The sequence below is a fragment of the Octopus bimaculoides genome, chromosome 9 (genome assembly GCF_046866305.1).
Source record: "Octopus bimaculoides isolate indiv1 chromosome 9, ASM4686630v1, whole genome shotgun sequence".
Classification (NCBI taxonomy): Eukaryota; Metazoa; Mollusca; class Cephalopoda; order Octopoda; family Octopodidae; genus Octopus; species Octopus bimaculoides.
Genome location: NC_142936.1, coordinates 14,988,323 through 15,008,931, shown reverse-complemented (window position 1 = coordinate 15,008,931; position 20,609 = coordinate 14,988,323). Strand labels below are relative to the sequence as shown.

Here is a 20,609-nt window from a genome sequence, read left to right as displayed (position 1 = left end):
CATCATCAAAACCATCATCATCATCATCATTAAAACCATCACCACCACTACTCTTATGCCACCACCACCACCACCACCATTACTCTAATGCCGCCACCACCACTACCACCACCACCACCATTAATTACCACTACTGTTGCCATCATCATCAAAACCGTCATCATCATCATTATCATTAAAACCATCACCACCACTTCTCTTACGCCACCACCACCACCACCACTCTAACGCCGCCGCCGCCACCACCACCACCACCACCTTCACTATAATGCCACCGACACAACCACCACTGCTGCCACCAATACCACCACCACCACCACCACCACCACCATCATCATCATCATCATCATATGAGAGCATGGATTGAATGGGTTGGATGTGTGTGCAAAATATCACATTTCCCTTCATTTTCGATTCAATGTTTTCAGATTTTCCTTTCACCATTTCTTTCAATGCCTTCCTTTCCACAACATCTTCCATACTTTCCTCTCTGGCACCAGCAGCCAAAAGTATTTAATTTCTAAATGAAATATAATTACAATAGCATTAAGCGTAATAAGCACTTGTCTAAGATAGGACAAAAATTATCAACAAGCCGACTGAGAGAGTCTGGCAGTTATAATGTCTAGTATCATTTTACATTGGAAAATGTTATCAGTTAAACATTTTGCAGTGTGGAAGGTGTTTATAAGCCATTTAAAAACACACAAAAACCGTTAGATTCACTTCAACATTTAAATTTCATTTGTCAAAATATTTTCGTTGCTTTGAAACCGCGACCTGTTCGCTGACAAAATTCCTTGCTAGGCACAGGTGTGGCTGTGTGGTAAGTAGCTTGCTTACCAACCACATGGTTCCGGGTTCAGTCCCACTGTATGACACCTTGGCCAAGTGTCTTCTACTATAGCCTCGGGCTGACCAAAGCCTTGTGAGTGGATTTGGTAGATGAAAACTGAAAGAAGCCCGTCGTATATATATGTATATATGTATATATGTATATATGTATATGTTTCTGTATATATATATACAAAGGGATTCTTTCAGTTTCTGTCTACCAAATCGACTCACAAGGCTTCGGTTGGCCCGAGGCTATAGTAGAAGACACTTGTCCGAGGTGCCACGCAGTGGGACTGAACCTGGAACCATGTGGTTGGTAAGCAAGCTACTTACCACACAGCCACTCCTGCATGTTAATTTCATGAACAAGCTGTTCCTTTGAGAGGGTCACCTGGAACCATCATCAGCACAACCAACGGAGCGCCAGGGCTTTGTAAGCATCAGCAGTGGGGGTGAGCATTGCGATGTACTGGGGAATCATAATGAGAGAGTTTGGGTAAGGATGGAAAATGTCCAGAGAGCTGTTAATTTATTCGCTTGACAATAAAAGGAATCTTTCTATGAGTGAAGAACAAGATGCCTGTGTATGAACTGTAATGTATTCACATATCCTTCTCATTCAACACCCCACATTTTACTGAAACATGGACACTAAATGTTAAAGAATATGTGAAGACTGGAAAGAAATGAAGAAAGCAGGCATCAGTTGACATCTGATGGCATCAAGCAAGAATGATGGAACACAAATCATCATCATCATCATCATTTAATGTTTATTTTTCATGCTGGCATGAGTCAGATGGAATTTGTTGAGTAAGATTTTCTACAGCTGGATGCCTTTCCAGTCATCAACCCTCATCTGTTTCCAAGCAAGGTAAATATTTCCTCACGGTCAAAGACGATTGGAAATGAATAACTTTGCTAAGAATGGTATTCATTTACTACCATCACATGATGTCTAGACAAGAGTAAACACACACACACACACACACACACACTCAATGGACATCTTTGGAGTTTCTGGCTACTAAACTCACTCACAAGATTTTGGTGATCCTGTTGTTTTTGTAGAAGAAATTTGCCCAGGGTGCCACGAAGAGGGACTGAACCCAAACACACATGGTTGGCAAGTAAACTTCTTAACCACACAGCCATACCTGTGCATGACTATTATCGAATATTATTTAGAAAGTAGATTTAGAAAATATTTCATAGTCAATGAGAAAATAACATTTCCGACTTCCATTTTGATAACAGAACAGTTACAATTGGAGATCTTCCCGAAGTTAATAACAGTGTATTCCATATTTTGAGACTAATATCTCCCTTGATTATTAAATTATTTCTGACTTTTATTGGATAAAGCTTGACCAGATGTTTTTGGTAAACTGACCAAAAGCAAAAACAAAAAAAAGGTTAATATTCTCCGCAAGTCAAAACAAAATCAATATCTTGTTACCGTATTGCTGAAGGTATTGAGATATTATTAGCTATTGTCATTGTGATATATTATTCGTGCAGGGATATAAGCTCTCTAACAGCAGGATAAATATTGAATAGAATGGCTGGGGAAAAATACTCGTGGACACCTGCTGCATGGAAAACTAATAGCAAAATGGTTGCTAACATACTTAGCATATTTCATGGCCTATAAGACGCATGATTGCTTAGGACACACCCAAGCTTAGGTTGTTGTTGTTGTTGTTGTTGGCACTCCGTCGCTTATGACATCGAGGGTTCCAGTTGATCCAATCAACGGAACAGCCTGCTCGTGAAATTAATGTGCAAGTGGCTGAACACTCCACAGATACGTGTACCCGTAACGTAGTTCTCGGGGATATTCAGCATGACACAGTGTGACAAGGCTGACCCTTTGAATTACAGGTACAACAGAAACAGGAAGTAAGAGTGAGAGAAAGTTGTGGTGGAAGAGTACAGCAGGGTTCGCCACCATCCCCTGCCGGAGCCTCGTGGAGCTTTAGGTGTTTTCGCTCAATAAACACTCACAACGCCCGGTCTGGGAATCAAAACCGCAATCCTATGACCGCGAGTCCGCTGCCCTAAGCACTGGGCCATTGCGCCTCCACGAATGGCATATATAGAAGGGCACCAAAATCTTTTAAGTGCTTAGGGTCTCTATGGGTCTTAATCTGTCCCTGCTTCTAGACCAGGTATTGAAAGAATTCATTGGTGAAGGTGGTGATTGGGAGAAGGGAAATAGTTTGACCTTAAAAGATAATCTTCATATTTTATAAAATATGTTCTACTTCGTCTGGAATCTTTAGAGGTGAGATTCTAACATTACCAAGTTTTCAGGTTCTTACGGTGAGTCCTGTTGAACTAGAAACATGTCTTGGAACGTCTCCAGTTTAGTCATTTCTCCCCTTGGCCCTCTTAAACCATTACAACTGAACCCAGCTTCTTGAGAAATTTTTACATGAAGTACTTGTATGCTGTCAACTTAATGTGACAGTCCCCTGAAGGGAATAATACTACTGTTGGTTAGACCTAGGAAGCTGCACTGCTTCCTGTCGGCCTTGACACATTTCCTGTGTCCTTATGTTTACAAGGGGGAGACAAGCACTTCCACCTAGCTAAGCCTGCATCCAGAGACTTGTTTCTGAGTCTTTGCTCGTCATCAGTCTGCTACTCCAAACAGGAAGCAGTGTAGTTTCCTAGGTGTAACCAACAGTAGTATTATTCCCGTCAGGGGACTGTCACATTAAGTTGACAGCATACAACTACTTCATCATATCACTACTGCATAAATCTCTCTGAGAGATTTAGAAATGTATTATTTCTAAATTCTTACATGTTGCACACCAACATAGCACTATTTTTACCACCAGCTTTCCTGTTGCAAAGCAACACAAATCATAAAAATAGCTTAGCATTCTGACATTTTCAGGTTTTAATGAAGCAGTTTTTTTTAACCCTTTAACATTTAAACCGGCCGTAATCGGCTGAAATATTCTATCTATTTAATGCTGAACTCAATATTGACAGATTTGATACTGTACTTAGTGTTCCTGTGGGAGCCCCTACATGAACTCACTAGAAGAGGGAGAGTGAGGATGACATATGTTGATGCACTAAGGATGGATACTGGTCTCTAGGGGACACAGGACATGGCTGTGATGATGAGGGACAAAAACCGCTGGAGAGAACTTGTCCATGGATCTTGGGAATTTTAGCTGCTCTAGATAGACAGATAATGTTGAAACCAGCCAGATCCAGCCTCTCACACCTACCCTATAAAGTTATTCTAAAAATGAACAATCACATCATCAAAATCTTGAAGATGCAAAATAATGCATGATTAATTTCAAGACAATTTGAATTAATAAGATTTAATTTGACAATATTCCAAATGCTAAAGAATTAAATCCTTTTGTTACCAATCCATTTGAGACCATCCCTGATTCTAGGACACAAATACCCTGTTTTAAAGTGATCTAAATTAAAATCATCTATCAAGATTCCGTGCTAATTTAGGTTTCAAGCACCACCTTAATGACAAAATTGTTTTACTAAATTCTTAATTATTTAAAAATTAATTGAAACAAAGTGAGTCTACGGGCATATGGTGTAGTGGTTAAGAGCGCGGGCTACTAACCCCAAGATTCCGAGTTTGATTCCAGGCAGTGTTCTGAATAATAATAATAATAATAATGATAACATCGAAAAATACCTTAGGAATGAGAACCCAGGTTCGAAATTTCCCCAATTGACCTGATGAAGTCTGGAGGGTGTATCAGCCGAAACGTGTTAACAAACAAGATGAGGACAAATATCTGTCAAATGTAAATAAAGTGAGTCTATTTCAGCAGAAATATGGTAACGAAAGGGTTAACCCCTTCATTACCTTCACTCCTAATGACATACTTTGTCTTTATTTCAATTCTTACCTTATCCCTCGACCGTGTGGTCATTGGGGCATTCGTTGATGATGTTGCACTGGATTTCACCCCTTTATTTAGTCTTTTGCTGCCCTCTGTGAGGACATATTTTTCATTTAAATTGATATTTTCTAATAAAACAAGAAAGGAACTATGTTGACAACAGGTTAAGAATATCATCATCATTTAACGTCTGTTTTCCATGCTGGTATGGGTTGGACGGTTTGACAGGAGCTGACCAGTTGAAGGGCTGTTCAGGCTCCATGTCTGTTTTGACATGATTTCTATGGTTGGATGCCCTTCCTAATGCCAACCACTTTACAGAGTGCACTGGGTGCTTTTACACATATTTTTTTATAATATATGAAAAGTCTACTTTGTATCATATCTGTCGTTGTTTAACCATCCATCCATCCATCCATCATTTTGAATCTGGGTTTTGTCCCCATTAACAGGGGTGGCCAGATCTACCTCAATGCCATAGCAACCGCCCTCACACCATCTCACCATCTTGCCCAGTTTTGGACATCCTCCCTTCTCAAGCCAACCCTCCCAATCTCCTCCTCCACCTGTCCCCTACACATTTTCCTCAGTCTGCCTCACTTTTGCTGTCCATTCACCTCAGACTCTAGCATCCTCTTCAGAACATGCTCCTCATCCCTCCTCGACACATGCCCATACCACCGCACTCCATTCACCCTTACCAGCCATTCCACCGATTCGTCCAACCCCAGCATCCCCATCAAGTCCTCAGTCCTCCTCTTATCAAACAACCTTCACGCCACACATTTCTCTCTCAGTCCTTCTCAAATTATTATCCATCCAACAGACTAATGATCAAAAGTGTTCCAACCATGATCATCTTGCCTTCATTTTGAACATAACTATTCTAAGCTTACATTATTCTAAGTGCCCCACTTTTTTCTTTTAAAAAAGCAGTTTGTGATTTGATAGAGATTTGGCTGCTTTTTCTAGCAATTCACTTAACTGTAAGGAGACTCCTTGATGATACACAGCTATTTCTTACTGTCCAGTAAATAAACTGAAAGGATGAAAGGCAAAGTTGACCTTGGCAGGTATTGAACTCATGTGTGTAATGTTTCTATATAAAACACACTAAGCAAACAGAGTTATATTAATTAAAATATTTCAGGAAGAATTAATTAAAAAGAACTTAATAACCTGATTTACTTAATTCTAGAAAAGTAGGCATAAAAGCAACAAATGATAATGATTTTCTAAATCTTAAGGATTACGAGCTTCAAGGTTGAAAACATGACATTTATTATTGATGCTGTAAATATGAAAACAAACAAACAAACAAAACAAGCGTTTATGAGTTTGTCAGCCAAAATAGTAAATAAATTCTTGTTTCGTTGCCATACACCAGCATTATTAAGATTTCCATTCAGGCGGCGAGCTGGAAGAATTATTAACCTGTTGGACGAAATGCTCAGCGGTATTTCTTTTGGTTCTTTATTCTTTGAGTTCAAATCTCATCATAGTCAATTTAACCTTTCATCCTTTCGGGGGTTTGTAAAATTAATTACCGGTCAACTACTGGGGTTGATGAAATCAACTATACTGTTCACCTTGAAATCATTGGCTTTGCATCAAAATTTGAAACAATTATTAAGATTTCCATATATATATATATATATATATATATATATATATATATATATATATATATATATATATAACTCTATTTTACATACTGGAGCAAAGACATGTTACGATACAAGTAGAGAAATTTGAAAAGACAACACAAAACCGGTTATTTCTCCAAATACAATGTTTATATACCCAAAATTTTATAACATTTTTCTGACATAACAATTTAAATATATACTTTAACCATGTAACACAAGCCTTCTATAGTTTTTTTTCACTCTTGTTTATCTTTTATACATCCAACCACGTGCTTTCACATACCAACTTTCTCATCTATATATATATATATATATATATATATATCTCATCATCATCATCATCGTCGTTTAACGTCCGCTTTCCATGCTAGCATGGGTTGGACTATATATATATATTTCCCCTATAAGTATTAATTGACAACTGAAAATTGTTTCTTCGTTTTGTTTGTCTTGCAGAAGTGTATAAAAAAAAATGTCCCTTCCATTGAAGATATCACCAATTTCCACAAAAACCTCAATAAAAGTACCAGTATGGTGTTCAACGCCTCCACTGGATTGCCAACTCAGTCTAGTCCTGTGAGTATTACAATCTATGCAAGTGTGCTTTTGTGTGTTTGTGCAGACATGTGTATTACATGCTTTTGCAGTTTTCAGTGACATAACAAATTCTTACCTTTCAGTATTTTGAATTCAAATATTCTGCTTGATCAGATCCTGAGTATGAATGTTGCTGATCACATAAAAAGCATATTCAACAGGGTTTTTTTAACCATAGCCACCCAATCTTTATTGTCAAGTTATGTTATTCTGAAATTTAGGACTTTTAAAATGTGAATTCTATTGTTGGTTGTTGTTGTTGTTGTTTAACCACAGGACAGCATTGTTTGTGGAGTCCCATGGCTGCAAACTCTATTTTATTTTTATGATTATGTATATATTTTGCAAGATTTGTGAAATCGTGTGTTGAAACAGATATTGTTATACTTGGAGATGGTCATATTTTGCCAATTAAACACATGCACTGTTTATTTTATCTTCACTTTAGTTTTATTACCTCCACCTTAGCGAAAGCAGAGGTATTGTTTTCAGTCACGTTTGTTTGTTTGTTTGTCTGTGGACAAGATATCTCAAGAACCGCTGGATGGATTTAGATGAAACTTTCAGAGATATTTGACCTTATGACTGGCATGAACTGATTAGATTTTTGGTATTAATCCAGTACTGGACAAGGATTCTGGATTATTTTTCTGTTTTTTTTACTTAATTTTTGAGAGCGGTCGGGTTCATTTTTAGCATTCTTATTTGTCAGAGCAGTCGAGTTTATTCCAGATACTCTCATTTCAAAAATCATCTCTGGCTAATCGTTGAGAGAATGTTGGTGTTGCCTTGGTGGAGGTTTGTGCTCTCCAAGTGCTTTTGTTATAATTATTTTTAATTTATCTGTCTGTCAAAGTTCCTTTGTCACACACTCTGTGACCGCTTCAACAATTCTCTGTTTGATAGACAAATAAACTAAAAATAATTATAATAAAACTGAAGTGAAGATCAAATATGTAGTGCATGTGTTTAATTGGCAAAACTTGACCATCCCCAAGTATAACAAACTTTATTTTGTTATCTCATTAATAGATGCAGGTGTGGCTGTGTGGTAAGAAGCTTGCTTCCCAACCACAAGGTTCTGAGTTCAGTCCCACTGTGTGACACTTGGGCAAGTGTCTTCTATAGTCTCAGGCCGGCCAAAGCCTTGTGAATAAATTCGGTAGGCAGAAACTGAAAGGCGGTGAGCTGGCAGAAACGTTACCCCACCGGGCGAAATTCTTATCGGTATTTCGTCTGCCACTACGTTCTGAGTTCATAATCTCGCCGAGGTCAACTTTGCCTTTCATCCTTTTGGGGGTTGATAAATTAAGTACCAGTTACGCACTGGGGTTGATATAATCGACTTAATCCCTTTGTCTATCCTTGTTTGTCCCCTCTGTGTGTAGCCCCTTGTGGGCAATAAAGAAATAAGAAACTGTAGAAGCCCACTGCATATATAGGTTTAAAAAAGTCCTGGAGTCGATTCGTTCAACTAAAACTCTTCAAGACGGTGTGCTCCAGCATGGCTGCAGTCAAATTGCATGATACACGATGGGCTTCCTTGCAGTTTCCGCCTACTAAATTTACTTCCAAGCCATTGGTCAGCCTGTAGGCTATAATAGGAGACACTTGCCCCAGGTGCTATGCAGTGAGACTGAACCTGAAACCAGAAGCGTTTAATAAGCATTTTCAAAAACTAAATGTTGCTTATCATGTCGTTAATGTCATTAATATATATTATTTGAAATTGCCAATTCAGTCCAAAACAAGTGCTCTACCTTGCAATCTCTACCTCCCCCCATACACCTTCTCTATCTCTACTTTACATATTAATCTGTTTTGTTTTTGTTTTTGTTTCTGTAATAGTCTAGGCTTCATTGTTTTATCTAATATAACTGATATCTGAATTCATATTATGTAATATGTAATCTCATTTAATTACCTTCCCCTCAAATCTCTAAGATATTTATGGAACACTACTGTTTTTGTTTTTATTTTTATTTCTTTTTTTCTTCTTTACCCTTGACCTTGCAGCTGGATAAAAAATTAAGTCTGAGAAAGCTGTAATATAATTAATTGATTTGTTTCATTTGGTCTGCTTTGTCACCAACAAAAACAAAAGAATTATTTTACCAATTTCATTTGGTGTCTTTTCTCCTTTTTAATCTTATTTTTTTAGTGTGTGTGTGTGTGTGTGTGTGTGTGTGTGTATATATATATATATATATATATATATATATATTGATAGAAAAGGTAAGACAACAAAAGAAAAAAAGAGACCTCGATATTATGTAAATAGAGGAATTTATCTGTAAATAATATGTGACAATTATTCGGTAGCCATGATAAAACTCTGAGTTTCGGATGTCGGGGCGAAAACCCACGCTGCCATCTCTTCAGTCATCTGGCCATCAAAATATATATATAACCACATGGTTCCAGGTTCCGCCTACCAAATTCAATCACAAAGCTTCGGTCAGCCCGGGGCTATAGCAGAAGACACTTGCCCAAGGTGCCATGTGGTGGGACTGAACCCGAAACCATGTAGCTGGGAAGCAAGCTTCCTAACCACACAGCCATGCCCATGCCTACTAAAAAATGTATATACATATGCGCAGCACTATTCGTGTGACAAGTTTTCTACAGCCGGATGCCCTTCCTGATGCCAACCCCCACCTGTTGCCAAGGGAGATAATTTTTCCCCCCTCTCTCTCTCTCTCTCTCTCTCTCTCTCTATATATATATATATATATATATCCTTGATGCTTATTTTGATTATATATATATCTGTGTGTGTGTGTCTGTTTGTTCCCCACCACTGCTTGACAACTGGTGTTGGTGTGTTTATGTCCTGGTAACATAGCAGTTCAGCAAAAAGAGACTGACAGAATAAATACCAGGCGCTTAGCAAAAAATTTAAAGTCCTGGGGTTGATTCATTCGACTAAAAATTCATCAAAGTGGTGCCCCAGCATAGCCACAATCTAATGACTGAAACAAGTAAAAGATAAACGATAAAGGTAACACATGAGTGGACCACCTTTGATCAATGGACTGATCCCAGGGTTAAACAGTCAAAACTTTAGTCAAAGTTCAGCCGGGTTCTTCTAAAAATTTTCTCTCCCCAGCTTTGTTTATTCAACAGAAGACCTGACTCTCCAAAGTTGACATCAAGACAATCAAACAACCAAACAACCATCCTGTCGGCTAACCAGCCACTTTGATTGTTGATTCTATACAGTTTCTCATGTTCCTTGTACTCTTTGACATCTTCTCAAGATGACTTAGGCACAAACAGTTTATTCTGAGTGTGTAAATGTGGATTAGAAAGAAAGTTAACCACCCCCTACCAGAAAATCAGTTTGCATTGCTTGATAAAGTACATACGCATACAAGCTTGCATTTATACACACACACACTCACATATCAATCCACATACACATGCATCACGAGTACACACATGTGTAAGTCAACAGGGGAGCCACTACATGATCACTCGAGCCACTAGAAATAGCAGTCAAATCTCCCTCAGATCACACCCTTCTGTTTTAAATGAGGATAAGATACATTATTTTACACACTCACACGCTTACAATCATGCCAAATTCACAGAGAGAGAGAGAGAGACAGATATATATATATATATATATATTGTCTGCAGAGTTGATCATTGCATTAGCTTTGGTGTAGGAGTTGGTTATATCCCCAAAGTTTGTACCTTGACTGAATACAACAATTATTTTCATTTGCTTAACCTTTTTACTGTGGTAAATCAGGTATACCCACTCAAAATTTCATTACCCTTAAATGCAGAAAGCATTTTTATATACCAATCTATCTTTTGTTGAGGAATGTCATGTTCTAAACTATTGGATTGCCCAGAAAGTTCGTGCCGATTTATAGTAGCTTACCTTTCGACTTATTTGCCATGAAACCACCTCGATTCTGGGAGGAGGGTATTTTCAAGTTAAAGGAAAGATGGAGACGCATTTTGCAACAAAATGGTTCATATTTGGTTGATTTAAAATGTAATGGCAAGTATTTATTGACCTTTCTCTTTCCTTTAAAAATTGGCACAAACTTTCCGGACAACCAAATATTTTTTTGTTGAGATATGTGAAGTTTGTCGAAGCAGTGTGACTTGCAGAAACAACCAGTTCCAGTTTTTGGCATATATATATATATATTAGTCCAACCCATGCTAGCATGGAAAGCGGACGTTAAACGATGATGATGATGATGATGATGATATATATATATATATATATATATATATATATATATATATATATAACATCATTACTGGAATAACCATGAAATTTAATTTTGCAGTTAAAAGATGAAAAAAAAGAAATCTTCAATTATGCTTTTTCTCTTTCTGTTTAATTAATTAATTAATTAATTAATTAATGAAATAATTAATTCGTTTATTTTCATCAGGCTCCTGTGAAGAAAAAATCCGGCCGGTTTGATTACGACAGTTCATTAACATCTACAAAGGCTATCAAAAAGTAAGCTTGCAATCTTATATTTATCTTATGTTCCAGTTATTCACACTGTTTTATTTTCGGAGTGTGAACAATTAACTGGAACAAGGCTACTTGTCTGATTTGCTTGTTTGTTATAGCAAAATAATGCTTAATACTTAATGGCTGTGAGCTGGCAAAGATGTTAGCACACCTGGCGAAATGCTTAGCGGTATTTCGTCTGTCTTTATGTTCTGAGTTCAAATTCCACTGAGGTCGACTTTGCCTTTTATCCTTTCAGGATCGATAAATTAAGTACCAGTTGTGCACTGGGGTTGATCTAATTGACTGGCCCCCTCCTCCAAAATTTCGAGCCTTGTCCTTAGAGTAGAAAAGAATATACGTATATCTTAAGGCAAGAATTTGGAAGATGTAAACTGAAAGCCCATCGTGTGTGTATATATGTTTGCCCACCACCATCACTTGACAACTGGTGTTGGTTTGTTTACATCCCTGTAATTCAGTGGTGTGACAAAAGATACCAATAGAATAAGGAGCAGTATAGCCAATACAATGTGATGGATTCAGATGTGATGTGTTGTGATATCTGTTCATGGCTTTTTGCATTCTGAGTTCAAATTCAACCTCCTAACACTGTCCTTTTTATGGTTAGAAATTGAGCTTTTAGGACCTGGTTAATTGTAATGTTGGCATTATCAATATGAAAAAACAAGTAGACTCTGTGTTGTAGCATGATAAAAGTTATAGCAGAAAAAAAAAGACCCGATAAACTTCATGTAGCTGATGACCATCCCGACATGTGTAACGAGATTAATTAGCTGATGACCATCCCGACATGTGTGTTAGGTTCCTTGCAGCCTAATGAGATTAATTAGCTGATGACCATCCTGACATGTGTGTTGGGTTCCTTGCAGCCTAACGAGAATAATTAGCTGATGAGCATCCTGACATGTGTGTTAGGTTCCTTGCAGCCTAACGAGATTAATTAGCTGATGACCATTCTGACATGCGTGTCAGGAGGAAGAGTGAGCTCTACTGTAGGTATCTAAAGGTGTGGTGTGAAACTGTGTGAGGTGTTAGGTTTAAACCTTTTTTCCTTTGCCCAATAAAACGAATCCACCATTCGGTGTCTAATTTGCAAAAAAAGTGCAAAATTTAACCCTTTAGTGTTCACATTATTCTGCCATAATTAATGCTTTTTTATCCTCATTATTTTGAACTAATCATGCATTATCTCGTAGCTATGAGATTTAGATGAGGTAGCTGTTAATTTTTAAAACGATATTGTAGGGTTGGTGTGAGAGACCAGATCGGCCAGTTTGAACATAGAATAGGCAGAATACTATTGGCCGGATATGGCCGGTTTAAATGCTAAAGGTTTAAATAAATGTTAAATGATAATTTTATATTTTATGTGGGGCCGTAGAATGGGCTTTGTCGAAACCTTCCAAACACCATTGTTTATATGTGAGAATGTAGTGGCAGAATAGACATCAGATAGAACACAACTTAACGTTGCAAAGTATTTGAAGAATAACGATGAAATAAATATTTACTTGTTGATTATTTTTTATATTTATTTATTTATTGCTGTTCTCTAAAATTTGTATCCGTACAGATTATAAATTTGTTTTTGTATTACTCCTGTTTGTATATATGAAAGATATTCATCATGTTGAGAAAAACATTTCTGTAAGGAAAAAAAAAAAAAACATGTTTGGTTACTAAACACTAGCGAACCACTGTACGGTTGAAATTATGTTTACCACCATTCTATCAGTATATTGTATTCTTAGGAAAAACATATATATATCTGTGTGTGTGTGTGTGTGTGTGTGTACTCAACTATCTAGCTTAATCAATCTAGCTGGAAAAAATCAATAACTACTTAAATTTCTCACTTGAATGTTTATTGATAGGAAAGTCTAACTATTGAAAGAGGACACACATACACACAGATGCAATGCACACACACGCACGCACGCGCATACACACATATCTCCAGCAATTTCAACGCAGCACTTCATTTGAAATTTGAAACACTCTATTGATCAAAAGATGTTACCAAACTGAGCAATCTATTTGATCACAGTTATAGAACAGATAAATTGAGAACAGATAAATTGAGAACAGATAAATTGATAATGCTGCCCACATCCAGTACCATTACACACGCGTATAAGCACACGTACATCTCTAACATTTAATATGTGGAATGTGAGTGCCCAAGTGGATGCACTCGTGGTGAAAGTGCCAAGAGATGAGCAGAACCATTATTTAAATATTAAACCTTAACCCTGCAGAATATTACACCAGTCACATGTGGCCTTAATGGTCTACCTGTTTTACATTCAAAATGGTCAGATCTGTCCTCTCACACTTACCTTACAATGTCATCCTGAAAATAAATAATCACATCATCGAAATCTTAAAGCTACAAAATAATGGTTTCAAATTTTGGCACAAGGCCAGCAATTTTGGGTGATGGGGTGAGTCAATTACATTGACCTCAGAGCTCTACTGCTTACTGGAACTTATTTTATCGATCCTGAGAAAATGAAAGGCAAAGTTGACCTCAGTGGAATTTGAACTTGGAATGTAAAGATTGACAACATGCTGCTAAGCATTTTCCTGGGCATGAATAAACAAGCATTACATTTAACAAAGTAATCTGAAGTAAAAGAGTATGACAACAAGGTAATGACTCTGCTTGCTTGTCACCTTAAAACAATAATAATAACAATATATAAATAAATTGAAAAATATAAAAAATAATTAATCATAACACTTTTTTATGTGTTTTATTTATTTATTTATTTTTTTTTTTACCAGTGCCTTGTCTTGCTCCAAATTAGTGGTAAAGTCTAGCTCCTGTGATGAAATTGATAATAAAGAAAACAACCAAAAGACATTCAGCACCAGTGCACCAGCATCAACTAACTGTCTCCTAGGCAACTTTGAAGTAAGTTTCAATCTTTCTTAAATATAGTCTTCATTATATTGGTATCTAATTTTATGAACTTGTGGAATTATATATATAAAGAAAAAGCGGATTGGCAGGATCAATAGTGTTGGATAGAATGCCTTGTCTGTTGTTATATATATATAATAAATGAAGATGAATAGAAATAGTCAATTCATGCTACAAATGTTTCAGTAGCATGACAATTTATTTGTACACAATGTATTACATAATATGATGTGATATTACATAATTTTATTTTATATGGTAAATCACTAGCCATTTCTTCTGGTGACATGACCTATTGGTAGGCAAACTGAGGCTACAGAGTTGGCAACTATGATCCTCAAGATCCAAACCAATTAATATATATGCATATTATTTATTTTAGTTTTTCAATACATTATTTCATATGCATATATCATTTATTAACTCTCTTATATTATTTATTAACGATTGCTATGAGGTTAAAGTGCTAGAATTCCAGTACTTAAACCCCACAGCAATTGTGCCTATAAGATAAAAAAAAAGAACAGTCATAGGTTTTGAAGTCTCCAGTTATTGACTTCTATTGTGTTGTGTCCATTAGCAAAGCCACATTTAGATCTGCTTGCTCAATTTGATTGACCAAACAATCATATATGTTCCATCCCCTACTGCATAGATGAATGTTTAGTTGTAGGGAAGGCACATTCAGCTGAGAAATAAGTTAAAGAAGAAAAAAATATTCTGACATGATGTTATCTCACTTACACATTAATATTAACATAATCTATATATTTGTATTAAATCATATATTATGGCTAAACAATGAGAAATAGCAAAAAGACAAAAGTGGCAGAATGCCAAATAAAATACTTTGCTGCATCTAGATATAAGTCACATGACTTTGGTTGGCCTGAGGCTCCAGTAGAAGACATTTGCAGAAGGTTCCACACAGTGGGACTGAACCTGGAACCATGTGGTTGGGAAGCAAGCTTCTTACCACTTGTTCCATATATATATATATATATATATATATATATATATTTATATCATCATCACCATCATCATCATCATTTAATGTCCGTTGTCCATGCTGGCATGGATTGGACGGTTTGACTGAGCTGGTATGCTGGAAGGCTGCACCAGACTTCAGTCTGATTCGGCATGGTTTTCTACGGCTGGATGCCTTTCCTATACTCTGAGAGTGTAATGGGTACTTTCATGTGCCATTTGTGTGATAACAGGGTGCATTTAATTTTCAGCGGCACAGGTGCCAATTTCCATGACATCGGTATCTGCCACAACTGTGATTTTGCTCCGCATGATGGGTTTTCTTCTCAAGCACAACATGATGTCAAAGGTCTTGGTCATTGCCTCTATGAGGCCCAACGCATGAAAAGAACTCAGTCACTTTGTTTCCATGTGGCCCAACACTTGAAAGGAACTCAGCCACTTTGAGGCCCAACGCTTGAAAAGAGGCTGCACAAGGTTCCAATCTGATCTGTAAGGTTTGTACAGCTGGATGCCCTTCCTAACGCTAACGACTCTGAGAGTGTAGTGGGTGCTTTTTACATGCCACCAGCACAGGAACCAGTCGGGAGTGGGGCACTGGTATCGACCACATTCAGATGGTGCTTTTTACAGGGAGCCAGTCAGGCGGCACTGGCATCGACCCACGCTTGAATGGTGCTTATTACATGCCATTAGCACGGGCGGCACTGGCATCGGCCATGACTATATATATACAGGTTGGCACTCCGTCGGTTCCAGTTGATCCGATCAATTGAAATTAACGTGCAAGTAGCTGAGCACTCCACAGACACGTGTACCCTTAACGTAGCTCTCGGGGATATTCAGCGTGACACAGTGTGACAAGGCTGGCCTCTTTGAATTACAGGCACAACAGAAACAGGAAGTAAGAGTGAGAGAAAGTTGTGGTGAAAGAGTACAGCAGGGTTCGCCACCATCCCCTGCTGGAGCCTCGTGGAGCTTTAGGTGTTTTCACTCAATAAACACTCACAATGCCCGGGGTCTGGGAATCGAAACTGTGATCCTACGACCCTGAGTCCGCTGCCCTAACCATTGGGCCACTGTGCCTCCACTACACACACACACACACACACAAATATATATATATATATATATATATATATATATATATATATATATATATATATATATATATATATATATATATATATATATATATATGATACACACACGCATGCACACACACACATACACAAAGTTATTTGTTAGACACAAAAATAGTCATGGGATAATGATTGCCATCTCCACAAAGTGTTTAACTACAAGTCTTTAATCTATAAATATTCATACAGAGTCAATTAATTCGTAAGCTTTAAATAGTATGTTATGTAATTCTAATGAACACCTGTTTTTACATTTAGATGTTAAGCATAATTATTTAACACCAACAACGTTAGTTTCTAATTTAGACATAAGCCCAGTAGTTTTTCATGGAAGGGATTAAGTTAAAACCATCGACTGCAGTACTTAACTGGTACACCGGCACTTTATTTTATCAACACCCTTGAGAAATGAAAGGCAAAGTTGTTGACCTTGGCAGGATTTGAACCCAGAACGTAAAAAAACAAAACAAAATACCGTAAAGCATTTTTTTTTGTTCCTGACACTCTAACGAGTATGCCAGCTCACCGCCTTAACATCAGTAATAAGAAATTTAATTGTGTAACACCTGTGTTAACATTTAATTCTCAACAATATTCTATTTTACACTTACCTCCAATTGTGTAATGCTGATTCTAATTTTAATAAGAAATAAATGTGTCAGGGTCTTCCCTAAGTTGTTTACAATATAATACGGCAGAAATAACCATTGAGTTGAAGCCAATCAAATTTACTATTTTTAATCATACACAAGTGTGTCTAGGATTACATTGAGAGAGATTTAGTTGTAATTTCTTGTTAGCTACGTAGAGCTCTCTCTCTCTCTTTCTTTCATTCGTCGTAGTGTACTGTGATCTTGTTAAATTTCTTCCAACCATTTGCGGCATTTTGAATTATCACCAGATAAAAAAAAAAAGAATGTAGTTTTGCACGCTAAAGGCGAAAATGGCATTCATTTTTTTTTCTTTTTTTTATACGAAATTAATGAAGTTACATGCGCAAAGAAAATTTGAAAAACATATCTAGAGAAAAATTAAAAATACTTCAAGTGGTTGGAAAAAAATTTAACAAGATCCACTTACTGTGATGTAGTGTTTGGTGTTCAGCCACAGCTTAAGCTATATCAACAGACACATTAATCAAAGACCACTCCTATGTTACATGAATATGCGCTGCTGAAATTAGGGTGCGTTTACTATGCCCGGTACGTCTTTCAAGCCATCAAATACGGAACCCCCTTTTTTTTCTCTTTTTTTTTTTAGCAGCTTGCCAATTTTGCTAGATGTACAATTCAAATATCTAATTTGAAAATAGCATGTATTAAAAGTTTTCAGTTAGTAAAAATTATAAATTGGTAATAAAATCCTTTTATTTCATGTGTATCTTTAGAACTTGTATTAATAAACTGATAAATAGAGTTTGTTTTGTGAGATGGAAAAATGCTAAGGGAGATAACTTTTTATATGCATCAAGGGACATAACTTTTCAAAAATACATCATTATAGTACATTTAATAACGTGAAGGCTTTTATCCTCCCTTTCTTTTCTTTTTGTTTTTGAGAAATTATTTTGTTAATAAAATTAATATTTGTTTTAACTCGACTCTAGTTAAGGAGTCCCTTGCTAACAGTTAAATGTTTCTAATTGAATGCTTGATATCATTCAGTTAGTGCAACAATAAATTAAAGAACATCCAATAATAATAATAATAATGCCCTGATACAATACTAGGCAGTAGCTCTCATGGCTTCTGATCTTAACTGATTGAAAGTGTTATCATGTACGTCGTTTTGTCTTGATATAAAAAGATGGGCTACAGCAAATATTCTGCTTAATACCACAGATTTGCTTGTCAGTTTTTTCACCTTAACCAGTTGAGCATGTCCCTTGGTGGCTGACAATATGTCTATCTCTGATCACGAACAGAAGTAGTGGGGAAGCATCATAGCCAAGTGTTGAGAGGAATTCTTTGGGATTTGAATAATTCACCTTTGGAAACATTGGTGTTTTGCTCAACATCCTTAAACAAACCTTATTCAGGGACCTTTTGAGTAGGATGGGCTATTCAATCTGAAGAAAATTCTAACTGGGCCCCACCTGCAAGGTCATGTGCTGATATGAGATCACCATGTCACGCACATATGGTTGTGATGCATGTGCCTGGTGTACCCTTATTGTACCCCAGTGTCACTTTAATGATCATGCATTGCTCTCTCACTTAATAATAATAATAATAATAATAATAATAGTCAAGACGAAGAGTGCGATTTTAGATGTTTTATTTTTTTAACAATATTTCGACAGAACGTCTGTCTTTCTCAAGTTCAAACTGTTTGATTGAATATTCTTCTTTCTTTTCTTTTTCTGTCGTCTTCCTTTTTCTTTCTTTCTTTCTTTCTGCTTATTAAAAAACTGACAAAAGCTGATGATGTCATTCTATCAACGTATGGACGCTGGTTACTCACGCTCATAGTTTACGTTTGGTTTCTGAAATTTTGAATTTTCAATCACCTTTTGGTTTGAACTTGAGAAAGACAGACGTTCTGTCGAAATGTTGTTCAAAAAATAAAACATCTAAAATCGCACTCTTCGTCTTGACTATTTACCTTCGTGAAGAGTTACGTCAATCCTTTTTTTAAAATAATAATAATAATAATAATAATAATAATAATAATAATAATAATAACAATAATGATTTCAAATTTTGGTACAAAACCAGCACTCAACTGGTATTTGTTTAATTGACCCCGAATAGGATGAAAAGTAGAGTTAACCTCAGCTGAATAATAATAATAAATAATACCAAAGCAATATTTTCAGATGTAAAGGCGGCGAGCTGGCCGAAACGTTAGCACGCCGGGCGAAATGCTTAGCAGTATTTCATCTGCCGTTATGTTCTGAGTTCAAATTCCGCTGAGGTCGACTTTGCCTTTCATCTTTTTGGAGTCAATAAATTAATTACCAGTTGCATGTTGGAGGTTGGGGGGAGTCAATCTAATCGACTGGCCACACCACCCCCAAAATTTTCAGGCCTTGTGCCTAGAATAGAAAAGAATATTTTCAGATGTAATATATAAAACTTTGAATTTTCAGGAATCCATTTTAAATGGTCGTATTGAACCAAGTGGCGTGGTAGAAGGATTCGTTGCAGAGATTGGTGCCAGTGGAACATTCTGTCCAAAACACATCTGTTTACCTGTAACCTCATATTTCTTCAGTCTTTCTGATGACAACGCACCTTCCCCTTATTTGGTGAGTTAAAAATATTAAAAACCATCCTTTTCTTCTTTATCTTTTATCTTTAACTTGTTTCAGTCATTGGACTGTGGCCATACTGGGGCACCGCCTCGAAAGGTTTAGTCTGGTGGTCTGGTGGTGGTGATGATGATGACGATGATGAAGTAGGGGCTACAATGGCAGTGGCAGCATCTTCATCTCTGATGTCATTGTTGTTGTTCACGTTGACCATCACGCTGACCATCAAAAAACTGCATAAGATATGGGCACTACCACTTCACCCATGACTAACTTTTTAAAATTACAAAAATATTTTTCTTGCACTTTTCTTTTCTTTAGATACTTCCATTTATTTATTAACATTTTAAATTTAGATTTTTGTCTTTTAATTTCTTTCATAATTATTTTCTTTTGCAGGGACACATAAATTTAGAATCTTATTCCAAAAAGGGATATCATGTACCAAAAGTTGGAACCGTCCAAGTTGTAAGTTGAAATAATTAAATATTTCTTTTTCCTGTGACCAACTTTACAAATAGTTATACCACTGATAGTATATGACTTGCTGTACATTCTCAGTTACCAGGATAAAACCAGGGATGGATTTAAACCTAGTGGGGCCCATGGGCCAATAGGTTTTGGGTACCCCACTACAATTTTGCATGTGTAATTATCAACTGCTTAGATGTTGCCAATAGGAATGTGCATTGTAAAAACGAATATTACATTGTAAACAAGTGCACTCAGAGAGCGCAAACATCTGCCAAGGCAACACCAATGTCTTCTCAACGATTAGCCAGAGATGATTTTTAAGATGAGAA

The 20,609-nt window shown here is 36.7% G+C and overlaps 1 protein-coding gene across 3 annotated transcripts in view; it reads left to right on the top strand.

Annotated features, from left to right (window-relative positions):
- The window catches only part of LOC106874620 (atos homolog protein A), a 207,323-nt gene that overhangs the window by 184,385 nt on the left and 2,329 nt on the right, over positions 1 to 20,609 (top strand). For all 3 annotated transcript variants that reach the window (XM_089357170.1, XM_089357171.1, XM_089357169.1), the window contains 5 exons: positions 6,845 to 6,964; positions 11,407 to 11,477; positions 14,286 to 14,415; positions 19,645 to 19,803; positions 20,206 to 20,274. In XM_089357170.1, the coding sequence (XP_089213296.1) occupies positions 6,845 to 6,964; positions 11,407 to 11,477; positions 14,286 to 14,415; positions 19,645 to 19,803; positions 20,206 to 20,274 (549 nt within the window). The remainder of the gene's footprint in view (positions 1 to 6,844; positions 6,965 to 11,406; positions 11,478 to 14,285; positions 14,416 to 19,644; positions 19,804 to 20,205; positions 20,275 to 20,609) is intronic.